General features: G+C 43.9%; 1 protein-coding gene across 1 annotated transcript in view; it reads left to right on the top strand.

The window, feature by feature from the left end:
- The first annotated feature begins 7,189 nt into the window (after positions 1-7,189).
- FRMD4A (FERM domain containing 4A) overlaps positions 7,190-22,861 on the top strand; it is a 287,785-nt gene continuing 272,113 nt past the window's right edge. The window contains exon 1 of the mRNA XM_074869807.1: positions 7,190-7,212. Coding sequence (XP_074725908.1) covers positions 7,201-7,212 — 12 coding nt within the window. The 5' untranslated portion in view covers positions 7,190-7,200. The remainder of the gene's footprint in view (positions 7,213-22,861) is intronic.

Genomic DNA, 22,861 nt, shown 5'->3' with positions numbered 1-22,861 from the left:
CCTGTTTGAATGGTTACTGAAGTGGATGAATAAATCATTTATCTGACTTTTGAAAATGCATATGTAGACCTAATGCTCTAGTAAAAGGCTTAGTATGTGTTTTGACTGTTAACATCCAGAACAGCAAATACATCTAACAGTGAAAGAAAACATAGCTCCAGTTAGGGAAGGAAACCCCATCATATTTCCAGTGCACATTTTGTCAGAAGACTAAACACGATGCTCAGCCTCGTAGTTGCACCTGCTGGGAGCCAGGACAGCCAGAAGCCACTTTCTGTGCTGGGGCAGAGACTCTGGACAACAGTTATTATTCTGAGTCTCTAAGCCTCATGTCTACAGCTCCCATTTTTCATCTATAGATTCTCAAAGCATCTATAGATTCTCCTGGTGAGCTGGGATAGAGGTAAAGAAAAACAAGGCAGTCAGAGCCTTGCCTAGGTCTGGTCCTGGAGACCCTGCTGAGCTGAATGACATCTTCTTCAAACACAGCAGTGCCCACTTCTGCTGGGGTGGTTTATTTGCATGGTCAAGGCAGCTTTCCCTTCCTGAACTACCACACTGACTTAACAGGAATCATGGTAATAATGGCTGAGATCATTGATGCATCATAGAGATAAATGCCTTTTAGTTGCTGGCAGATGGACAGAACCTGATGGCCATGCCAAGCAGGGCAGGACACTAAACTGACTTTGTTGTAAGTCAGTCTCCCTCTTAGCCTTGTACAGAGACCTACGATCTTCAGGTATGGTGTTTTTATGTCTGCCTTCCAAATTTGGAAGGCAGCTAATTCAATCTTATTAATACCTTGAGACTTTAATATTCCTCATATTGCTTTGCTTTCGTGGAAAAAGCATAACTGTTCTGGAAAAAGCAGGTCATTAAAGCATTAAAGATGAACTCCAGAAAAGTAACTGGTGTTTCCAGCCCTCACTACAATTGGTGCCATATAAGGGTAAGTTGGCAAATGATTTTGACAACACTTACTCATGCAAATGCTGCATCAGTGGAACAGCTTGCAAAGAGCTCGAGACTGCCCCTTGTTTACTTCCCCAGAGGCGAGTCCCTCTCCCTCTGAAGCCACGGGGCAGATCTCAAAGGACCGCATCAGCAGTCTTGGAGAGGAAAACCTTTCTCCGTTTTGACAATACACCCTACAACCAGCAACAAATAAACACAGCTCCAGTTTCTCAGTGCTGCCAAAGCAACACACCCAGTACAACACTGTTCCTCCCCTTGCATCACCGACAAAGCTGCCAGCTGAATTGCGCCTGTATCCTTGGTGTCTTGGAGTGGTACCAAGCAGGAAGCACATAGATAAGCTTTCAGGATCCCTGCAGCTTTTGCAGGGCTGCTAGGCTCAGAAAAGACTCCAATGCCTTGTCACTGGCTAGTAAAAAGAACACATTTCACTCTAAAAATCATTGCTGAGAATCTGGCCTTTCTGAGAACAAAGCTTTCTATATGCCAGGAGATGACTTCAGAGCGAGATTTGAAATATCATTTTTCTTAACCCTGTTTATAACTTAATCTATAGATGAAAAGGAGACTGGAGAGGTAGTACCATGCCAGAGAGGATGCAACAGCCATCAGCACAAGCCTCAATCGGTGCTGTGTCACATCCTCCCCACACCTCTTGGAGACAGGAGTCCCCAGGCAGGCAGCGCTATGAGCTGCACCCATATCTGTGGGCACCTATTCCCCATGCCAGCCCAGCCAGTGAGGGTCTAGCTTCCCCTTGTCGTCCCCAGAAACATCTGTTTGCTCGTCACCGGGAGATGCTCAATCTCCCCACACAGTCCTGAGAGTAGAGAGTGGGACTTACTGCCATGCCCAGCACCTTTGCCTTTTTTAAAAGTGTATTATATAAAAAGGCACATAAAAATATTCATAATTTGGGCTTCTGTGTGGTTTGACCCTATTTTTCACTGTTCACCCTTTAGGGAAAAAAGAAGAAAGGAATTTCAGGACATTTTCAGGTGTGTGTTTTTCCTGGAGGAATGAAACAAAGTTAGATTTATTTATTTTTCTTCCACAACACAGAGAATTAATTGTTGAAAGCAGCTATTTTTAACAAGAAAAAAAAAAGCCCTGAAAGGGGCTGGTTCTTGTAGGACTTAAGTGAATCTGCCCATTTTTAGGTAACCAGTGAAGAGTTTGCTTTTGTTATCACATCAGTAGACTTGTAGTCAAAGTCACAATCTAAACACAGCAGAGCCAGGCTGGGAAACTGGATCACACAAACATCCCAGTTCCCTCCTCAACCCACCAACCTGCTGCAGGCATGAGTCCTGATTTGCAAATGTTACTTTTGTGAGGGTTGTGTGCTGGTTTTGACTTTTATTCACGGAAAAGAAATGAGAAGCAGGGGAAACCTAGAGAAGTGGTGACTAGAGAAGCACAGTAGCAATAATATTCATACCATTTGGAGGCAAATGTTGTGCTTATGGAGAGTATGCAACAAAAATAAAAAAGCAAGCATGAAAGGCACTCTGAGTGTTAAATATTCATTAGTATTCCCCGCGCCGCCTGTTCTAAATATAAGATACGTTTCAGCACAGCCCCGGTATGTGACTGGGATGTTTCCCCCTCCCTTATACGATGCCATAGCCATTCGGATGGTGGGATGTCGCCATGGCAACACCGTGATGCTACCTTTTGTTCGCCAGATGAAATGACCAGTTGCGAGGTTGGTCAGGGGAGCGCGTACAGGGTTCGGTCGGGCTGCGGCAGCGCCTATTGTCCTGGTGGGTGGCACAGGCAGCGCCTGTGGGCTTGGCGGGGGCCAAATGCAGGAAAGGTCCTGCTGTTTCCTCCACCATCACCCTGTCCTCACCTAGTTGGAGTGATGATCCAGCTGGGAGCCAGGGGAGCAAAAGTGGATTTTGGCAACCCCAAATGGGGGCGTTAGTGCCCCTGTAAGGGAGCTGGGACCTTGGGCTGGGGGAGCCTGGCCACCAGCATGTCTAGGGGGTAGCAGGCGGGAGGTGATGGCAGCTCTTTGCATCAGAGACCAGTGGAGCCTGGGTCCAAATCCAAACTCCCTCCACTTTTCAGGACTGGTACAGGCAGCACAACTTGGCTCTGTGTTGGGATGCCCACCCCAAAGGTTAGGAAGGGTTTCAGTTTACAAAAGTTTTGTCTTGGCTTGGATGCACCCACAGCTGGTGAGCAAGAAGAAAGATGAGGATTCAAATATATACCATGGAGTTTGGCTGTTTCTAGGACCCTCAGCCAACAGCCTAACAGTGAATATAAGGTGCTTTTTTGGCCATTTTCCCCACTACTGTGTACCTGGGGCAAGATTCAATTCCAAGGTCAGATATCTAAATTCAGCCATTTACACCTGCTTGGCTAAATGTCAGCAGGTATCTCTGTGCTCATTCTGGTCCCTGGAGGTCTGTCAATGCAGTCAGCAGAGCATAGAAAAGGGTTCAGCTCCAAGGCTGAATCCAGGTAGGATCTACCTGGCTCCAGGTAGATATCTACCTTGGTCTGCTGTCTAGATGCCAGCAGGCATTTAGATTATGACAATATAAGGGGGTTTCAAGGTATTTATATCACTCCAATGATTAGATAAGAAGCCAAGAGTAATTATATTCCCAGCTTAAACACTTGTTCTAAGATGAGGTGAGTTGAATCCAGGACAGGATGAACCTCTGCAACATCTGTGTGAACCAGACAAGTTGGTCGCCTCATCTGCAGATGGAGAACCTGAGATATGCTGGGTGTAGCTGACCAGGCTCTGAGTCAAATGTTGCTCCCCTCCCCAGAAAAAGGATGAGAAAGCAAGTGTTCACATGCTCCTTTTTCCTCTGTAGTGCCTTTGATCTGAAAGTCGCAGGAGCGGAAGCTGTCGAACAAGTCTGTGGTAATTTGAACATTGCCATGAGTCGCAGCCCAGGGAAGGAACCAAGTGTCAGACCATGGCACACACTATCGTGGCACCATTCTCCTGGCTACAGCAACTAGAACTTTTATTTTAAAGTGAGGATAAACTTCTCTGGTTCCTACAGTTGTAAAGTTATTGCTTTGAATGTGAAAGGGGTTTGCAAACAGGCTGGATGCCTGCAGAGGGTGGTCATCCTGCTCCTGTAGCACATGAAGGGCAGGCTGGTGGCTGCGTAGGCTAAAGCAGAGTATCTGCCCAGATACTAGTAGAGCTCAAGTCCTACACGGTGCCTGGAGACTGAGAGAAGGATGATATATGATGCACAATCCCCATCCATCCTCTGCTGCTCCAGTTCTTACATTTGCTGGAAATTGCTAGCCCCAATGCTGTCCCAGAAGCCACACTGAAATTTGCTCAGGCAGAGGCAGTTGGGTTTCCTGGCCTGGTGAAGGTGAATGTAGACAGATCTCGTTGTCACCCACCACTTCAGCTGTAGCTCATGGTAATGCCACGCAGGGACTCATAACTCCCCCAGGAGCCCAGAGCATCCTCTGGGATGCAGCTGGAGGTTGCAGCCTGCACTCTCCGGACAGGCAGGCTCGGTGCTGGCTCACAGCCACAGGTGCTGCTCAAACAGCACCGTCCTCTTTCCCGTTCCTGCTCGTCCTGCTGAGCTGGGCTCTGCTCTGACTCATGCAGTATCAGCACAATTTCCCAATCCGTTCAGATCAGAGAGGCTTTGAGTGCTGCTGAACCAGAAAGGCCCTGGCTTGCTTTTCTGGTCCCAGACTGAATTACTCTTTTGGCCTTTAGGAGAACTATGGGGGTTTTTTGGCTTGTAAACAGAGATAACACAGGAAACCTCATGAGGCACTGCAGTTTAGCCCAGTTCAAAGCAGAACCAAGCTTTGAAAGAGAACTGAGCATTCATATGCTACCATGGGTGCACCATCCACTTTATCATATTGCATTAGATCTTGACCATGTGGCCTGAGATCTCCAAAATTCCCAAATGCTCCTCACTCTTTAGGTTTCTCTTGACACTTTGGAGAGTCAAATTCCACTGACAATTTGGAAGAGACCATGTTTCACAGATGCACAGACTTGTAAATGTCACGTCAGAGTCTGACACAAAGTTGTATATCAGAAAAATCACAATGGTCGTGTTTTACTGGAGCCTGGAATTCCTGGTGCCATTTATTCAAAGTTTTATTAAACTCTTGTAAATACCAATAACCAAACATATTTATGTACATACGGCAAGAAATAGATGAGTCTGTGGCATTGTATAGTGTCTCTTTAGCTCCGGAAATCTTATCTCTGCCTTCAATATGATATGATCAGATTTGTTCACATTTAATAAGGAGCTGAGTTTGACTGAGAACAGTTAATTATCTTTGAAATTAATATTAATCACTGTAGGGGACACCTCCCCTCCCTGTTTTTACCCCATAAGAAACAATAAGAAAAATGCCCTAAAACTGCAAGATCTACAGGGTTGAAAGGATTGGGAGCGATAGAGACGAAAAGGGATGTGTGGGGCCGAACACTTTCATCCGTGTCTGTGCCTGGGTGCACTTCTGCTAGGGCTTACCAGGACAGGGGTCATGTCTATCTCTGGGTTCATTCGAGGTTTTTCACCCTGTGCCCTCATACACCACCATGAACATATGCCCTCATACCCTCACCATCTTGGTGTAGCCTCCAGGAGCCTGTGATGAGCATGAAGGATGCATGTAGGCAGAGCAACCAAAGCATGAAACCACAGCAAAAAGAGAAGTTTAGTGAGTGGTGAGGAACCACAGAGGACCTGAGGACAAGTTTCTCCTTGGCCTTGGACATTTGGGACAAATGACTTTGGGAAGGAGCTTGTCTGTCTCGTTGGCCTCACAGGAGCTTTGGTGCCTGTCTCAGACCAGAGGGCAGAGTTTTAGATGGTGAAAGCTAAATGAGGTGAATCCCCATGGTCATCCAAGGAACATGTGGCAATGTCAGGAGTTTAACCGGATCCCAGCTCAGTGCCTTAATCAGACAGTGACTCTCCCTGAGCGTGTAGCTTTGGGGCCTCAAAGAAGAGCTGATGTTAAAGGGCGTTAAAAATTTCCACCTGTGGTACGCTCCAACCAGCCTGACAGCGATTTTCTAACACTGAAAATCAGGTTCTGGTGGTGTAACAAGGTTCTTAATTTCATTTCTGGACAGTAATTGGGTACTGGTATGAGGAAGGTTATACTCTGGGCTGGGAAAGGGGAGCCTTATTTGTGTCTGTATTAGGAAGTGGGGTGTCCCCGGGGGGTGCAGACCTTTGCAGCAGTGATGGGCAGCTGGTGTTCATTCGATAGCTTTTCAGAGGGATTTTACTTTGGACAGGTCTGGTCTGGCTCTGTGGACCAAACGCTGTGTGTTTACAGGTCGGAAGCCCATTTTCCAGTCAGATTTTTCTCTGAAAGAGATTCAGTCCCAGCATCACTCCGTAACGGAAACCAAAATATGGGGAGTGGAAGCAATTAGGGAATTTTCCACAAAAGCATGCTCTGATCTGAATTAAAATGCTAATAGAGATGCATTCAGTGAGTATCTTTTGCTGACCAACTTTGCAGGACTGTATTCCTTTTGTTTCACTCCCTTTTCTTTCTTTCTCTCCCTCAATTCCTGGCTGACAATTGACAGGAACTCCCTTTCAGCGTGGGTTTGGTCACTCGCCGACAGCAAAGCGCCCAGCAGAAAATGCTCCAACTGTTGGCGTTTCCCAAGCAGGGAAAACCGCTTGGGCTGAAGCGGATCACACCCCTTTAAGTCAATCCCAGGGAATCCACAATCCTTCCATGGCGACAAAGTTTTCTCAGTGCTTTCCTAGCTAGCATAGAGAGCCGACAAGCGTCAGCCCTGCACAGGGACGTTACCAGATTAAACCCAGTGGCACAATAGGCAGGGCAAAGTCCCACACCTCATCGCTGCCGCCGACTAGATCCCCGCGGCTGGGCTGGGATCACTTGTCCTGTGCTGAATGCATTACGTAAGGCAGGGATCGTTTGTCAGCCGCGATGGTACAAACATAGCTGCAGGCAGATTATGCAGAGAGAGAGAGAGAGGAGGGAGAGGGAGGAAGGTCTCTCCAGGAACGGTGCTCCACGCAACTGAGGATTGCAAGTTGGCAGGTTGGCGTCTGGCCGAGCTTCCGTGAGGGTGTCGCTGGCGGTCCCTGACATGCTCTTGTTCATGTGGGATGCTTGAGACAGGGACGAGAGACTAAGTTGGGCGACGAGAATTGGCATGAGGATTGGACCAAAATGGAAGGGCTTCTGTCTCCGATGAGAACGAAGGTAGGGGAAGATGTTAATGTCTTTTGAAGCTGCTTTTACCCAAGGAGGGGAAGGGGAGGTGCGGGGCTAGCTCTGTGAATAGGGGGCTTGCTGAGCTTTTGTCTCTTTTCTTTTCTCTCTCTTTTTTTTCTTTCTTCTTTTTCAAAACTATGCTCATGAATGTAACTCGGTGGAGGAGCGACAGCAGTCGCCTCTAAGAGGGGAGTAACCCATCACTCTTCCTCGACAGAGATGACCTTTGTAAATGAGTTTGCCTTTTGGAGTAGACAGCCATATTTTTGTTTGAATTTCCAGTCGGAGGCTCTCATTGTGTCTGTGTGTCTGTGCATGCTCCCCGGGGAGCTGTTCGGGGAAAGCGTACCTGCAGCGCAGGGAGGGATGGATAGTGCCAGTGGGCTACCCCAGTACGGTATTTTCAGCATCAAGGGATGCACAGACAAGAAAAGAAGGTGATTTTGTGCCCAAATACCCTGCCAGGGTGGGAGACCTCTTGGTGTGGACCCAGATCAGAAAGCTGTAAAAGTGAGTGGGCAGACCTAAGGAATTGCTGCACTTGTCTGCTGCCTTCTCACACTCCCAACTCTCTTTAAAGGTTTGTCATTAATCCTTGTTATTAAAGAAACTTGAATTCCAGCAGGGAAAAGCCAGAGACAAATACAGTGATGGTTTAGTTTGTAAAATCTTCCGTGCTATTATTTCTGCATGGTCCTGGGGGATAGACTGAATCCTAATTGTATTTTATTTAGTCACTGCCTCCATCCCGTGTGGTAACTGTCTTGAGTAAATCTTTCTAATTTTGGTCCATCACCGCATGCAATCCAACCCTGTTGTATTGTATCTCAGGACTGGAAGAACTGGATTTCAATGACAATTCTTGCTGGCAACAGGGTATCTTCATATGTCTAAAATGCAAGCAGTTTTGAAGGTGTAGTCACACCAGAGTTGTTTCATATAAATGCCAGACTAGAAAAAATTCTGAGAAATCATCTGGTCCAGCCACTGTGCTGAGGCAGATCAGCTAGTCTGGTCTCCTCGTTACATCCCTGCCATCCACTACGTTAAATTAAAGGCTCTTCAATGATTGAAAGTCTTTTCAATATTAAAATCTAGAAAAGTGATTAAAATAATGGTAATTTGCCAGCAAGAGGCTGTACTGTAATTCTCCAGGGAAGTAATTTCTTTTTCCACTTTAATTCAGTTGTTTTTTTGTCTTGCCCAGTAAGTTGGGGATTAAAAAAAGGACCTACCAACTTCATATACCTCTTCACTACCAAGAATAATGCTAATGGGCAGTTTATAGAATGAAAGATTTATAAAGGATTATAGACCCAGCCATTCATATTCTCATTACTGAGGAATACATACATTAGTGTTAGTCTTTGTAAAGCATTTCTCAGTATTACTTTTTTTTTCCAAATCAGAGAATAGAAAACAAAAACACTGTCCAACGCATCTCATTTCCATTATTAGAAAATGTAACTTTCGACGTTTTAGTTGATGTTTCCATTCTGCTCCTTTAACCAGGCTTGAAATGATTGCTGGAGGCAGTCTCTCACAGAATTGGTGCGCTATCAGGTTGACGCGTGGATTACAGTCATATGTGTGTACTATCAGCACCTGCAGCATGCGTGCAGCTATAAAAATGACAGAGTAAGGGAAGTGGACCAGGACTGGGTATTGTGTTTGTTCATCTGATTTGCTTCATAGCTGCAGCTGGAATGTAAATCCTAATAATGCCATTCATAAAGTGTAATCTCAATTACCATTATCAGGTTATTTATTGATCCTATAGAAGAATCTGCTTGGGAATATAGGCATGATCCTTTGGATCCCAATCTGCCCTAATATCAGAGAAAGGGAGAGATTCTGACCTCCTTCGTGTATAGGAAAAGCTTCTCAAACCAAAGCAATGCGATTTTAAACCATCAATTGTAACGATGTAAAACTGATGTGGTTCTCTTGAAGATCCAGATCCTGATGCTGGTGTTATGTTGTTGTTAATATGGGGTAGCTCCATGGAAGCTGATGGAGATATTCAAATATACTCTGTGTAATAAAGGTCAGGATTTGGCCCTAACATCTTTACCTTTCAGAGAAATAACAATGAAAAGATCACTTGAATAGATCTGAAAACTAATCTCATTTCCAAGATGCTTCGTAGCTGGCAACAGCTCCCTGCTCACTTGCCAGAAAATCGAGTGTAAAATCTATAACTCTCCTAATACAAGCTTAATATGTGATGCCTGCAAAAAAAACTTGACAACAGCAAAGCTGCCGATGTGCCGAGACCCCTGCCTGTCACACTCCCTAATATTGCCTCGTTTTTTCCCCTCTACTCCCCCGTCTGTCTGATCCCATCTGTTGTCGCTTGTTTTACACTTAGGCTGCAACTGTTGGAGGCTAGTTGGAAGTTTTTTTGTCCTTTGGTTTGTACGGTGACATGAAGGACAGTGGGCTCCTGGTCATCTCTGGCAGCGCTGCCTGGAGCGAACCTGGAGCATCTGCGAGCTCCGAGACTTTAACCTGAGTGAAAACATCTCCACGTTATAGTGAAATGTAAATAAATGCCCAGTTTTATCTTTAGTGTCCCAGGCAGCTATATTCAGTCTGCTTAAAGCTAGACAGAAAATTAAAAAAAAAACCAGTTTGCTTTGTTTCCATGGGTAGGTAGGAGGAAGGGCTGACTCTTGCAGGCACCTCTCACAGTCTGTCACCAAGGGGTGAGGACATGCATCTGCCCCTCATAGCCAAACATGCAAACGTCTCTCTAATTAAAACAAACTCCAAATCCCTGCAGGTGGGGTTGGGTGAATCTCATGGTGGTGACTGAAAATACACTTGCTGTCAGTTCTTTGATCCTTTTTGCTCATAGAGGTTCCCACCCTACATCAGAGCTGGCAGAGGGATGGGTGGGCACATCTTGACTTCAAAAGCCTGATTTTTGGTGCCAGGAGGGCTGAAGCTGCGACACTGGACACAGCATGTGGGGCAGAGATATGGCCACATGTGCTCACCTCTCCATCCATCTCCACAGCAGGGTTTGCCAGCAGAGGGCTGGGAATATACAACTAAGAGCATACTTCACAGGGGACTTGTTTCCTATTCCACAAAGTGATAACCCATTTGGCTACTGGGCCGTGCTGCTTGATCATGGAGTGGGGTGCTTAATAACTTAGAAACTCTTTAAACTATTTGTTGAGGTAAATTGGGTATCAAACGTTAAGTGCATTACACCATGTAATGGACTCCACTGCAGTAAGTCACGGGTGATTAATACAGCTCTGGTTTTGTACAAGTGGGATGCACAAATGCAGGAATTTAAAGGAAAGTGGAGGAACACATGGTAAAATGGGCTGGTATATCAAAATTGAAACAGATGACTGGAATGCGTTGAACAGAAATCTTCCTGCATTATTGGTGCTGATGATTAAATTTCAGATAACTAGAAGTAATAGTGGGTTGTAAATATTTTGTAGGTTAATAGTGATACCGATAAATATCACCAGAATCAGTTGAATTCTATAGCCTAGTATGTCTGAGCCCCCTTTTTAAGAGCAAATGAATGTACACAATAGCAATGTCCCCATGCCACCTTAAGAGACTGTGAAGTTGATTGAGTACCACAGAGTGAAAAGAATGAAGAAATGCATAAATACTGCACTCCTTTTGTTAGCCTCCATTTTAATTTGTTTTATAATCCTCAACACATGCACAATTTGCCTTAACCCTCAGTGCATTGCCTTCAGCAAATTACACTGGCATAAGAATTTCAGTAATTTCAGTTTCTCTGCCGCTGACACTTGCCAGTGCATGCTACTGAATTTGCAATGAGCACCTGGCTTGAACCACGCAGAACTGGCTAGCTGTTCTATTTTCCTTTGAGAAGCCTGTGTTTGGTGCTTTTCTGTTTATCAAAGCACTGCTTCTCTTTCAGACTGGCTGAAAGAACTTTTTCAATGAACTTTTCGTCTGCTCAGAAACACACACGGAGGGTAAATGGAGATTAATTACCATTGAATTTACTAAGCTTTGCATCCAAAGATAATGAATTTTGAGTGTTCCTGTGTACAGAGAATTCATCTAGGGAACTCAGTAAATAATGTGTGTAATGTTTAGATAGTGCTCTTAAAACCTTAATGGGTCTGTTCTCTCTTCTTGAATCTTATTAACTTTATCTGTTTATTATAGATTTTGGGGATTAGCAAACTCCCGTGGTGTTACTGTTTATTCATTAAACCTCGTTGGCTCTACTTTCAAAGCAATTTAATTTTTGACCGCTAGATCTCTCAGAAAGAATGGTTAAGTTGTCCTCTGCACCTTACTTAGAGAAGTTCACAGCAACTCGAAGCAGAGAAACTGTGGGAGATATCACATCCCCCGTCAGTCTTGAACAGCAGAGGGCTGTCTTTGAGATTGCCAGAGGAAATTGGAAGGGAAAATTGCCCCAGAGAAAGGGAAGTCTGTAGTCTAAGTTACACCTACAGATGGGTTTGCTGTAGTCTTTAACCCCCTTGGATGGTAACTGAAAAGACATTTACATAAGCAGATTTGTTTTATTATAGTATGAGGCTGCACCCAGCAAAGCATCTGAGCAGATTCTTAACTTTAAGCTCACAAGCTGTCCTGTGGAAGCTACTTATGATCCTGCACTATATGGAGAGCTATCCATCTTAAAATCACCTTACAGCCCTCTTGTGCATGCCAAAATGCAAAGCCCTTTGCATATGTCATGAAACTGTTCCCAGAATTTTTAATAATGGCAAAAGACCAAGTGACAAAAGGGGGCACATGTCACCCCAAAAGCATGCACATTCCTCCTCTGGAGTTTCAGATCCCTGTTTTGATATCACTGTGTATTTAACCCCCATTTTGAATATCCCATCGAGATAGACACATACAGGTGCTAATGGCACTCGGAGACTGGGATTTCAAAGTCATTTTGGGGATTCAGACCTCCCAGCTGGAGTAACTTCACATGGACAGTGAGCACCCAAACCTTTCAGGTCCCCATGCAATCACCCATGAGCTGACACAGCAGCATGAAGTCCATAGTATGGACTGGGAAGAGCGCGTGCCCCCTCAGCAGCCCTTCCACAGGGCACTTGCAGAGTCTGCAGAGCAGCTTAGGGGGTACCTCCTTCCCTGTCTTATTAGCAGTTTGACACAAAGGTTAATGAGGCCGTATGTAATTCTCTGAGCTTGTAGACGGTTAAAAAGAAAGGCAATTCAAGAAATAATGAAGTCCTGTGTCTGCTACTGTTAATCATAATTTTATAAATACCTGGGAGAGAGGATATAAGGGCATAACTCAGAGCAGAGTTTGACTTTGGAATAACTCTACCATAATGTTATGCCTCTGGAAAAGCAGAGCCCTTTCTGTTCTGTAACATTCCTAAACCCATTCAGATTTTAAAACAATATATCACTGAACATAAAACCCAAAGGTTATTTTTCTTCCCCGGCTGTGCTTTGTATCAGTGCAGAGAGATACCATGCCTGGCTGGGCCCTGCAGCAGGGTGGGTTATTTACTGTACAGGGGGAAAGCATCCTTGCGTATCCTGGGCAGGACCTGGACACTGTGCCATTAATGAGAATTGCATTGCAGTAGCACTAGGAGGTCAAATTCCAGCACAGGGACTCATATGCTTAGTGCTGGCCAAACATATGGTGAGAAGTCAGTCCCTGTCCCTAGATGTTCCCTACTGAAGGTTGAGAGGAAATGGGGTCGGTTTGCCTCTGTCTTTTAAGGAGGAAGGATTGCAGTGCAGATTTGATCTCTCACCCATGATTCAATGGCTGGGTGATGCTGTCCTTTCTCAGCATCCTCAGCAGCACAACAGAGTCCAGGCTACACCATCCTAGCACAAGACACCCTTGAGTGCATACCAGGTTGAGCTGGTTCAGTTCTTGATGAGCACTCCCATGATGACCATGAGACAACCCTTGAGATGGACCAGGATGACCACAAGGCTAGGATTCCTTTGCCTTTCACAGCCAGTATGGTCACCTGGTTGGGATCTCCCCTCTGCCATCACCAGCTGAGCATCAGGACCCACATCACTGGGAGATGCAAACAGGCTTGGCACCCTGTTGTGTTGGAGCCTGGAATGATCACAGCGTGCCTTGATGACCAAAGGTCTCATATTGTATATCAAATGCCACTGGGTCCTTTCAGGGGATGAAAATAAGAACTGTTCCAAAGTGCCCTGCTCACCTCCCACTGTACAGACACCATGACCCAACTCAAACCAGCCTGCACCCTGGCCTCGATTCTCCATGTCTTGCTCTCAGCCTGTAACAAATGTTCCCAGGAACATCTCAGGTCCCCAAAACCTTCCTGCAGCTGAGCTTGCCTGGAAATGCCCAAGGACCTTCTCTTGGCTCCCATGGGACCTCACAAAAAAGCGCCCTGGGGGGCTATGTAAAGACCACAATAATACCAAATTGAAATTAATAATAACAACAATAGCAATAATAACATAATAATAAATAATTATAATAATAATAATAATCTTTAAAATGCAGTAGAACAAGTCATGGACTGGAGGAATCAAAGAAAAGTGACAATGACAGCATTAAAAGCATAAAGCTCACTAGCTCAGTGTGTGGGTTACAGGCTTCAGGGTTTTTTTAATAAGTGCAGAGAAAATACACTGGTGAGCACCCATCTTCCTAGTCATTTCATTAAGCAGTTTGCTTAATGGGCAACTGTTGGCAAGGCAATTGGCCATCCTTTTCAAAAAGCAGAACTCAGACTGAGCCGCCTGCTGTTAGCTGTGAATCACAGGTTGTAACCACTGGGGAAGGTCGTAAAGTCTAAACTGCTGTAAAAATGGGAAAGCTGAAAAAATGGGAAAGTTGAGAGGATGATTATGAAACAAAAATGATGGTTGTCCCCAAATGCTAGCATAGTAGTTATCAATGGAGGAAAACAGCTCTCCTGCATGGCTCTCTGATATATTAGGTCATTCTGAAGGCAGTTATTGGTAGGGACTGTGTGCTTTTAATGTTTGGGACTATATGGAATGCAATAAAGCACTTGCACAATGTATATTTCATGTACAAAATGTCTGATCCATGACAAGTGCATACCAGCATAGCTCTAAGCACCTCAGTACACACTTCAGTAGTCATCAGCTATTCTTTACAATATTTTGCTGGTTTTAGATGAATGTAAAAATATGCGTACAGCTGGGCATGTGGGTTTTCTTCCTGAGAATGCACACTTAATGAACTTCAACTTTCCCTGCATTCCTCTTTTATCTACATTGCAATATAAACCCCACCAAATCTACAAGACCAAAAGTGTGATACCATTTGGGATTCAAGCAGCAAGACAAAAATCCCAGGCCCTGCAGGTTGCTCCAGTTCAGAGGAGACCTGAGGACAGATACAAGTGTCCTTTGGATGTAATTTATAAACATATAATAATGTCAATAAACATACAAAGTCTTATTTCCCTGAGCACAGCAGGTATCAAACAAATGAGAAGTCAGTTTTCCTGCTCAGGGCGCCTTCTTTCATGCAACACCCACCCACACCTGTGTTTTAACTTGGTGTCTTGGTCCTTAGCTTAGTTATACTACGAGGGAGGTTATTTCCCCTCCCTAGTACAGTCACAGGGTATTACAACACATGGCAGACCAGCTAAGCGAGTCACTCCCTTCTTCTCTTCAAGCTCCAGGTCCCCATCTGGGTTTTTTAGGGAAAGCCCTTGTCCCTTTTGTGCAGGAATTCAGGTTTTGTGGAGGTGCTTTGCTACAGCCTGCCAGCACCCAGCCTCTCCCCACATTCAGAACAGCAAAACCTCCCAAAATACAGCTGTCCTCAGGCAGAGCCATTGACTTGGGTCACATATCACAGGCTGAACACTGCTATTAAAGGCTGATTTAATAGTAAATGCATTATAAATAACAGTAATAAAAATGTATCACTCCTACTTTTACAAAATCTTATCCCATGCAACAAAACCCAGAGGAAAGTGGTGGCTCTTGTGGCGTGTCATGAGGTCCCCTGGACCACGGCACTGATGAAGCACAGCCCAAAGAAGCAGCCAAACCCATTCCAGTTTCTCTGAAAACATGCAGATATCATCGTTCTTCTGCTCATCTTGGGCTTGGTGGCACAAATACTTGCAAAGCTTGACTCTGCTGAAGTAACATTAAAGGTAGAAGCAATCTCCTGGGTAGACAGCACTTAAACCGCTTGGGGCTTTGAAGACAGAAGGTCAAAAACAATATATCAAGTCGGTTATCACACAGTCCCGTCTTTCCTTCCTCTTCTCCCTCTGGCTTAGAGCTGCAGGAGCTCAGGTCCTTTGATGTAAACCTGTCAGACGCTTTGGTCTCTTCCCTTCTCTGCCCTGCCCTATTCTTCCACATACACATTTATGTGAGATTTTAATTATAGGCGTGATCATATTGGTAAGAAAACCCTTCCTTAATTACACGCTCAATTAATTCCAGTAGCTTAGGAGCTGAAAGATGAAGTTAGGTGAAATCATTACTGCTTCATCTAAAGCTGGATTTCTCCATGGCCAGGTTTGGAATAATACTGTGGAAGTCATTTTTCTTTAGAAAAATGGATTTCATTTAGAAGAGATTAAATTATTTTGGATAGAGGGAATTAGAGTATTATCTGGTGCCACTGAAACTCTTTTCCAGCAAGACTAATTACTTACAGGACTAATCTTTTCAGTAAATATTCCATGAATAGGACCAAGAAATATATGGTATAAACAAGTCAATATTCGGCCTCATTACGGCTGGCATACACTCCCCCTCAAATGTACTGTGGTCTTTAGAGAGAGATCAGGTAAAATGAGAGATTAAATGTGTCTTCATAACATCAGATACCTCTCCATAGCACCAGTGCCTCAATGTTTATCCTCACACCCTTGCTGGTAGTTGGGTAGTACATATGTGGGTGTTGATGGCACCTGGGTTAGAGATGCCTGAGAAACATCCAGGCTGAAGCCAGTTCATCTGAGTTTTAAGCCAGGATCTGTCCCTGTCTCTATTAGACTGGTGACTCCCAACATGTGGGGCAGGAAGCCTGTGTGGCCTCCCTGGGATCCCTGCTGACAACCACAGCAGCATGAAAAATAAGGCACAAGTGCAGGGGAAACAAATTCCAAGCTGGAATAAACAGTCTAGGAGGCAGGTGAAGATATGGACAGAGGTTTAGGACTAGAGTAAGGAGTTTAAGAAGTGGCAATCAGGACTAAGTAGATGAGGTCTGGACAGGATGAGTAAGGGGTGGAGAGGCAAAGATGAGGTGGAGGACCTGTGTCTGTGGTGTAGAAACCTCCTTCAGCCCAGACACCATGTCCTGCTGGATGTGGGTGGTAAAATGGACACGTGTAAAGCCGCTTTGTAAAGAGGGAACACCATCAAGATGCAAAGCTGTGAAATACCAGAGCAAGGGACATCCCTGCAGCCCTGTTCCATCTAATTATTTAGTCCCCCACTTTTTTCCCACAGGTTTCTTCTCATCTTGTGCATAAGATGGACAGTGCTCAGATAATCAGCAGCTATTCCTTATTTTGTATTCTCATCATTTCCCAGTGAATAACCCTAGGTCTTATTTACTGAATACTGCCCTGAAAACAGAATTTTTCATTTTCTCATGTATTTTTTTTCTGTAGCACTAATTGCAATAGTATCAAAGTTCATCAAAACCCGTAATCAAACTCTGGGTTTGTTTCCATTTATCTGGTACAGAATTGAACCATGAAGGAATCGTTAAAAGGTCTCCTCCAGTTTTGGGCCATTTCTGACTTTTCTGCATCCTTAACATTATACAGCACTTTCTGTGTTCATTGTGCCCCTCACCATTTGCCTCCAGCAGAGCCCAGGCTTTCTTCAAGTCATGTGCCAAGGGTGTCGCTCACAAACCCGAAAATAAAGCTTAGATGTCAGGGATCATTAGTAAAAGTTTGGAATATATGAATCACCCCTCACCAACTGTCTTCACCCAAAGACTATTTCACCTTCTGCAGTGCTCCTCATCCTCATTCTCTGTGCACCTTCTGCCTGCCACAACTGCCAAAGAGCCCTTTAGAAAGCTGACACCTTCACTGACTCATCCTTAAGACAGCTCCACTCTACACAAGGAAAAAGGAAACCATGGAGGCAGAGGTTAGGGTGAAAGGAGCATATGATCATGTAATTAAAAATTACGTCATAAAATATACACTTATGCCTGGCATTTTCTAACTTTTCACCCTGATATTCACTCAATGCAGTTCCCACACTTATAATACCAACATGCATATGACTATTGTTATATGGCTATTTTTTACTTAACCTCATGTTATTAATTCCCTCTAAGAGTTCAAGATAAATTGAATGCAGTTAATCATTCCTTCATGCAACTTTTCAGAGTAACCCAGACTGATAAAACAGATAGTCGTGGGAGTAGAAGGGAGCAGAGCTGAACTGACTGTATGAAAAGGCCAGGCAGCTTTTCAATGAACAAATGAAAATACAGCACTGTGGCAAAACCATATGCTAAGAGTGGGGAGTGAATTTGTGTCCTTCCATTTGTACCTCTCTATATGTCATCTTTGCCTGAAATAAATGTCTTTGTCCACATGACAAGCTGCATCTGATTATTTGCCCTCATTTAATAACATAGTAAAGAAAGCTTTATAAAATGGGTGTAACTTTTATAATGTGTTGTAACTCATTTTTAGAAATATGTGTCTGCATATGCCAGTAGTTACTCTATTTTAAATCATTCATGCACATTTACTGATGGTATTTGCATTCTTGTTGAGTGTAGATTTTCTAATTAGTAAACACAATATTATTATTAAGATAGATTATCAGGTAGATTAAGAAGAAGACATTAAGCAAAAACATTTTCTTGGCATTCCTTTAACTTCCAACCAGCTCCTTTCAGGTTCTAAATACATTTTTTTGCTTAGACCTTAGTTTTGTCACATATGTCTGGGTCTGAGGTTTTTTTTGAAGATCGCCTTAAATGGGTGATAACAGTGTTCTGGTGCTTCAGCAAGCACAAGGGCAAACGTCAGCCAAATGTTTCAGACTTCTCCAACAGACATCACAAACCTCTTTCACTAAGTGAGCCTACATTTCTCCTGGATACAGCAAAAAGAAAAGGGAAAGGTGGCAGAACAAGCAGGTGACTGAGATTAAATTGCATAGGGTCAGAGTCTCTGCTGGCATAACTCCTGAAACTCAGCAGAGATAAACTGTAGTTTCTCATACACGCAACTGTGTCCCAGGCTTATTTGTGAGGATGACTCACATTAATATGGGAACATCACAGATGCACAGAAAGATGGTAAAGTTGTTTGGAAGGCCATCAAAGTCTGGAAAATGACAAATACCAAAGGAAAAAAAAAAAAAAAAACCCCAACATTTTTCAATCTGGATAGAAAAAGAGAAAACGTTTCTTTACCTCTTTTTTTTTTTTTTTTTTCTGTGAAAAGTATGTACACCATTAAATCAGCTTAAGCCATTAATCTTCCCCAGGAGATATCACCCACAGTACAAACAGGAAGATGAAATAAAGCTACGCTGCCTATTACGTATGTTGCAAAAGAATTAGTGTCAGTGGAGAAAAGACCAAACCCAAAGGGAATGAAATGCAGGGCAGAGACTCAGCAATGCAAACTTGTGTTTTACCACCAACCTTGAGGGAACTGTGCCAGCTTGTATTCAGTCAGGAATGTGGCAACTCCTTTGTCTATGCGATGCTCCAGACAGGGCAAAATAAGAACCAAAAATTAGGAATTCTTTAAAACTTTCACTTCGCCTAGAGATTAACTGGTAAATTCTTACCAGTGATGATGCCTTTGTAGACAAGCCATGGACATTTTTAGCAAAGAATGAGAAATATTTGCACTGGTATCAACACAACAAACCAAAATCAAACCAAACTGAAACTCAGAACCAAGGAGAGATTTGTGGTGATTTACAAAATGAAAAATCTTAGAAATAGTTACAGAAACCTAAGGAAATGGTTAAAGACTCCCAGAGGCAAAAATTAATGCTAAGCATTTACATTCATTTGTCAGAATTTATCTACTCTTCTGCTCCATAAAACCTAAGTGCAGTACTTAACCTGCAACCCCCAGCGATGTCTGGTGTGTGTTACTTCCCAGCCCCAGTGATGCTCAGAGGCGTGTTTTGGAATGCAGAATGAAGTATGTGGTGGAGTCTGTGGGCTGAGGGGAAATCATTATTACACAGTAATCAATACTGTGCATCTTGCGTTGGCTTCTCAGCTTCTCTGACATCCTACCAGAGCTGTCAGAGGTTGAGATCGGTGTTTTTTTCTGATTTGAATAAGGTCATAGCTTGTTTGTGGGCTTTTGATCTGAATCGATTTTCTTCCTTTTATGATGATGACAACACTCCTAAATTAGCCAGTGGCACTGAAGCCTCAGTATACATCATTTTAGCACCTGGGGACAAATGCACTGGTGGTGGGGGTGAAAGTTTATCTCTCAAAATGAGTGCAGCTGAAAGAGCAGTATTTTGAATGAATTTATTCCATATGTTTTGTGGGTTTTTAAGTGTAGGAGTGACACAGGGAGAAGGGAGCAGGATCAAGTGCTTTCCTCCCTGTAATATGTTGATAAAGAGGATAGACACAGGCCTGCCCCTGCCAGACTTGCAAAAGCAAAGACTTTTACCATTCCCAGGTGGTCCTAGAGATGGACCGTCTGGACACAGCTTGGGATGGACCATGATGCCAAGATCCTTCTGCCAGAGAGTAATGGGATTCACTGAGTCTGTAAGAGCCACACAGGGTGGAAATTTGGCTTAAAATTTTCCTGTCAAATCTTTTCCAGATTGCTTGCTTCCAAGATGTCTTGGTCAAAGCATGTTCATCTCAGACTTTCTCCAAATCTACATCAAGGTTTCAGTAGCATCCCAGAGCACTCGGCAGGTGCATTCCCTAGGGCCTGGGGCTCTGTGATTGCCCAAGGAAACTCATCCACAGGGTCCCTGCACCCCAGCAGGCCTCTGGTGGAAAGGACCTAGAATGGCAGGGTCTTTACCCTGAGGAAAAGCAGATGTGCAAGAGCTTACAGGTCCTTTGGTTTGGTATTGAGGACACACACAGTAGTGTTCTTGCTGTTCAGAGTCTCGTCTCCTTGCCAGGAGGGGTGAAGACCTTGATACCCTTTCTGTAGTCAGGGCTTCACAGGGATCTACCTAATGATCCTTTTGCTGGGACTAGAAGGAAAATGAGGGGTTGCAAACACCCTGAAGAGTGTGGGAAAGATCCTGGTGTCTAGGTCCCAGAGGGAACAGGCCAGTAGAGATGTTTTCCAGTCCAGCACCATCAGCACCCTGTGCTGCTTCGCCTTTTTCTTCCAGCAAACAGGGACTTACGATATTTCCACTGTGGCCTTGGAAACCTCTTTATGTTGGCTCCCTGCCCAGTTCTGAATCGTCCTCACAGACTGATAGAAATACTGTTGAAATAACACACTCCCATGGATAACACCCTATAAACTTCTGCTGTGTTCTCCCACTGCACTTATTGCGAGACAAGAAATGTTAATGCCTCGAGGGCGTCCTCTTAATTGCATGGCTTCTGTCCAATGGAAGCATATGTACAAATTAGCTGCGATTGCCGGTGTGCACAGTGGTAGTGCTGCTCAGGAAGAACTCTGCTGGTATTAACGCAGATACAAGAGGTAATTCCATAGAGAAGTCAGCCATGGTTTGGTATTAATCCTCAGGAACATGGCATAAGGATTTTCTGGCTTGTCTCTAATGCAAAAGAAACCATGGTAATAATAGGGTCGTCCAGCCAGATGATTATGAGAGATTAATTAATACGTAGCACAATGTGAGTATATTCCATACCTTATGTAGAAAGACAGAGAAAGCAGAAAGATGTTTTGGTGAATGAGCAAGTGTCAGTGGGGAACAGGTGAAAAGTATTGAATTACGTCTGTATTATTCTTAATGTGATTGTTCCTAGTCCCCCAAGGCCGTGGATGCCTTATAAATGAATTGGAAAAACAGTGAGGGGAATAAAGAAAAAAACCAATGGCTGTGAATCTGAAATGATGCCACTGTTGTGCTTGCTGCATGGTGGGCGGGGCTCTCATCTTTACATGCCTTTGTGGCATGCTCAGCGCAAGCAACCTCCTTCACCAGCAAATTCACAAAGCACCAGCCCTCACCTTATCCCCTTGCTGCATGAAAGTTGATTAAATTCTAAAGATTGTTTATGCCGCTTTGAAACTCTTATTCTGAGCTGGTCAGGAAGGTTTTTTTCTGGGAATTTGCTTAAAGGAACAAGTCAGGCAAGCAATGAGCACTGATACATGTGCTCTCGCCATGTGCTGGCTAGACCATCTTCCAGGTGACAAACCAACCTCTTCTCCAGTCACAGCCAGGTCATGGTCTGAAGGTCTTGATACCCAAGGTTTAGCGGGGTCATCAATGGCAGCTTTTTGCCCACTGGAGCAAAAACATGGGTTGCTCCTATGCTTCATGCAGCTCAGCAGAGCTTTGATGATAGGGTTTGAAGGCTGGTTAGCAGCTGTACTCATCTGTAATAAGGCAGCTACAAATTCAAGGTATGCAGTTATTAATATGGTCACTAGCCAAAGCGCTCAGGAGGAAAAACCAAGGAAGCTGTCAGGAAATTGCATGAAAACAGAGACAGATGAAAAGTAAGCCCTGAAAGGTAGATGCTCTGAGAAGGAAATGGTAGGTGTGAGGTCCCAAGGATTTCTGGATTGAGAAACACTTGTAGCTGAACCTCATCTGACATGCTTGTTGCTTCCCTGGCCTTAGGGAAGGTATTTAAATCTGTTTTTATCTCCTCCAGTTTTCTAAATTGAAGTTGTAATTCCCGTCCACCAACTCACCTTTCAAAAGAATATTCTGAAGCTCTGTTTGTTTGTAAACTGCTCAGGAAATAGCATATGCCAAATTCTCTCAGATTATAGCAAAATTTATGAAGAAAATAGGGCTAGAAGGCATTCGGGCTTGGAGAGAAAATAGGCACGTTTACACTGTTCGTATTAGGAGTTTGTCCAAACTGTTCTCAATACTTCCAGCATGGAAGATTTAGCCCCCAGGTAAACAGCTCCTTTCCCAGTGCTTAACTAGTCTTATGGTTAAGGAGGGTTTCCTAATGCCCACTTCATTTCTCTCTGTAGTGTAAACCAGATTGTCCTTCTCTTGCAATTAATCCCAGCCCTGTTTACCACCTTTTTATGACAAACTGTTTCACAACCCCTCAGGCTCGTCTTTTCTGGACGACAGAAACCTACCTCATTTAACCTTTCTTCACTGGACACATTTTCTAAACCGCAATCATACCCATAACCCTTTTCCAGAAATTGTCCAATAATTTCTTAGAAGGTGGTGTACAAATGGGAACACAATCTCCAGGTCATAGAGATGTCTGCTACTTCTTGAACACATCCCTCAGATGAGATCTGCCTTTAAATCTTTATTATTTTTTTGCAATATAGCATCATGCTTTTGATTCATGTGCAGTTTGGGATTCAAATCTAAATTATATTCTACACGGCATGGAGATTTACCCTACTGGTAAGTTGCTGCCTTTTATTGTTGTGAAACCTTTCGCATCTTTTCTAATTTGCCAACCTCCAATATTTTTCCCTCTGCACATATCCAC

This window comes from Strix uralensis, chromosome 5 (genome assembly GCF_047716275.1).
Source record: "Strix uralensis isolate ZFMK-TIS-50842 chromosome 5, bStrUra1, whole genome shotgun sequence".
Taxonomy (NCBI): Eukaryota; Metazoa; Chordata; class Aves; order Strigiformes; family Strigidae; genus Strix; species Strix uralensis.
This window is presented reverse-complemented; position numbering and strand designations above follow the sequence as displayed.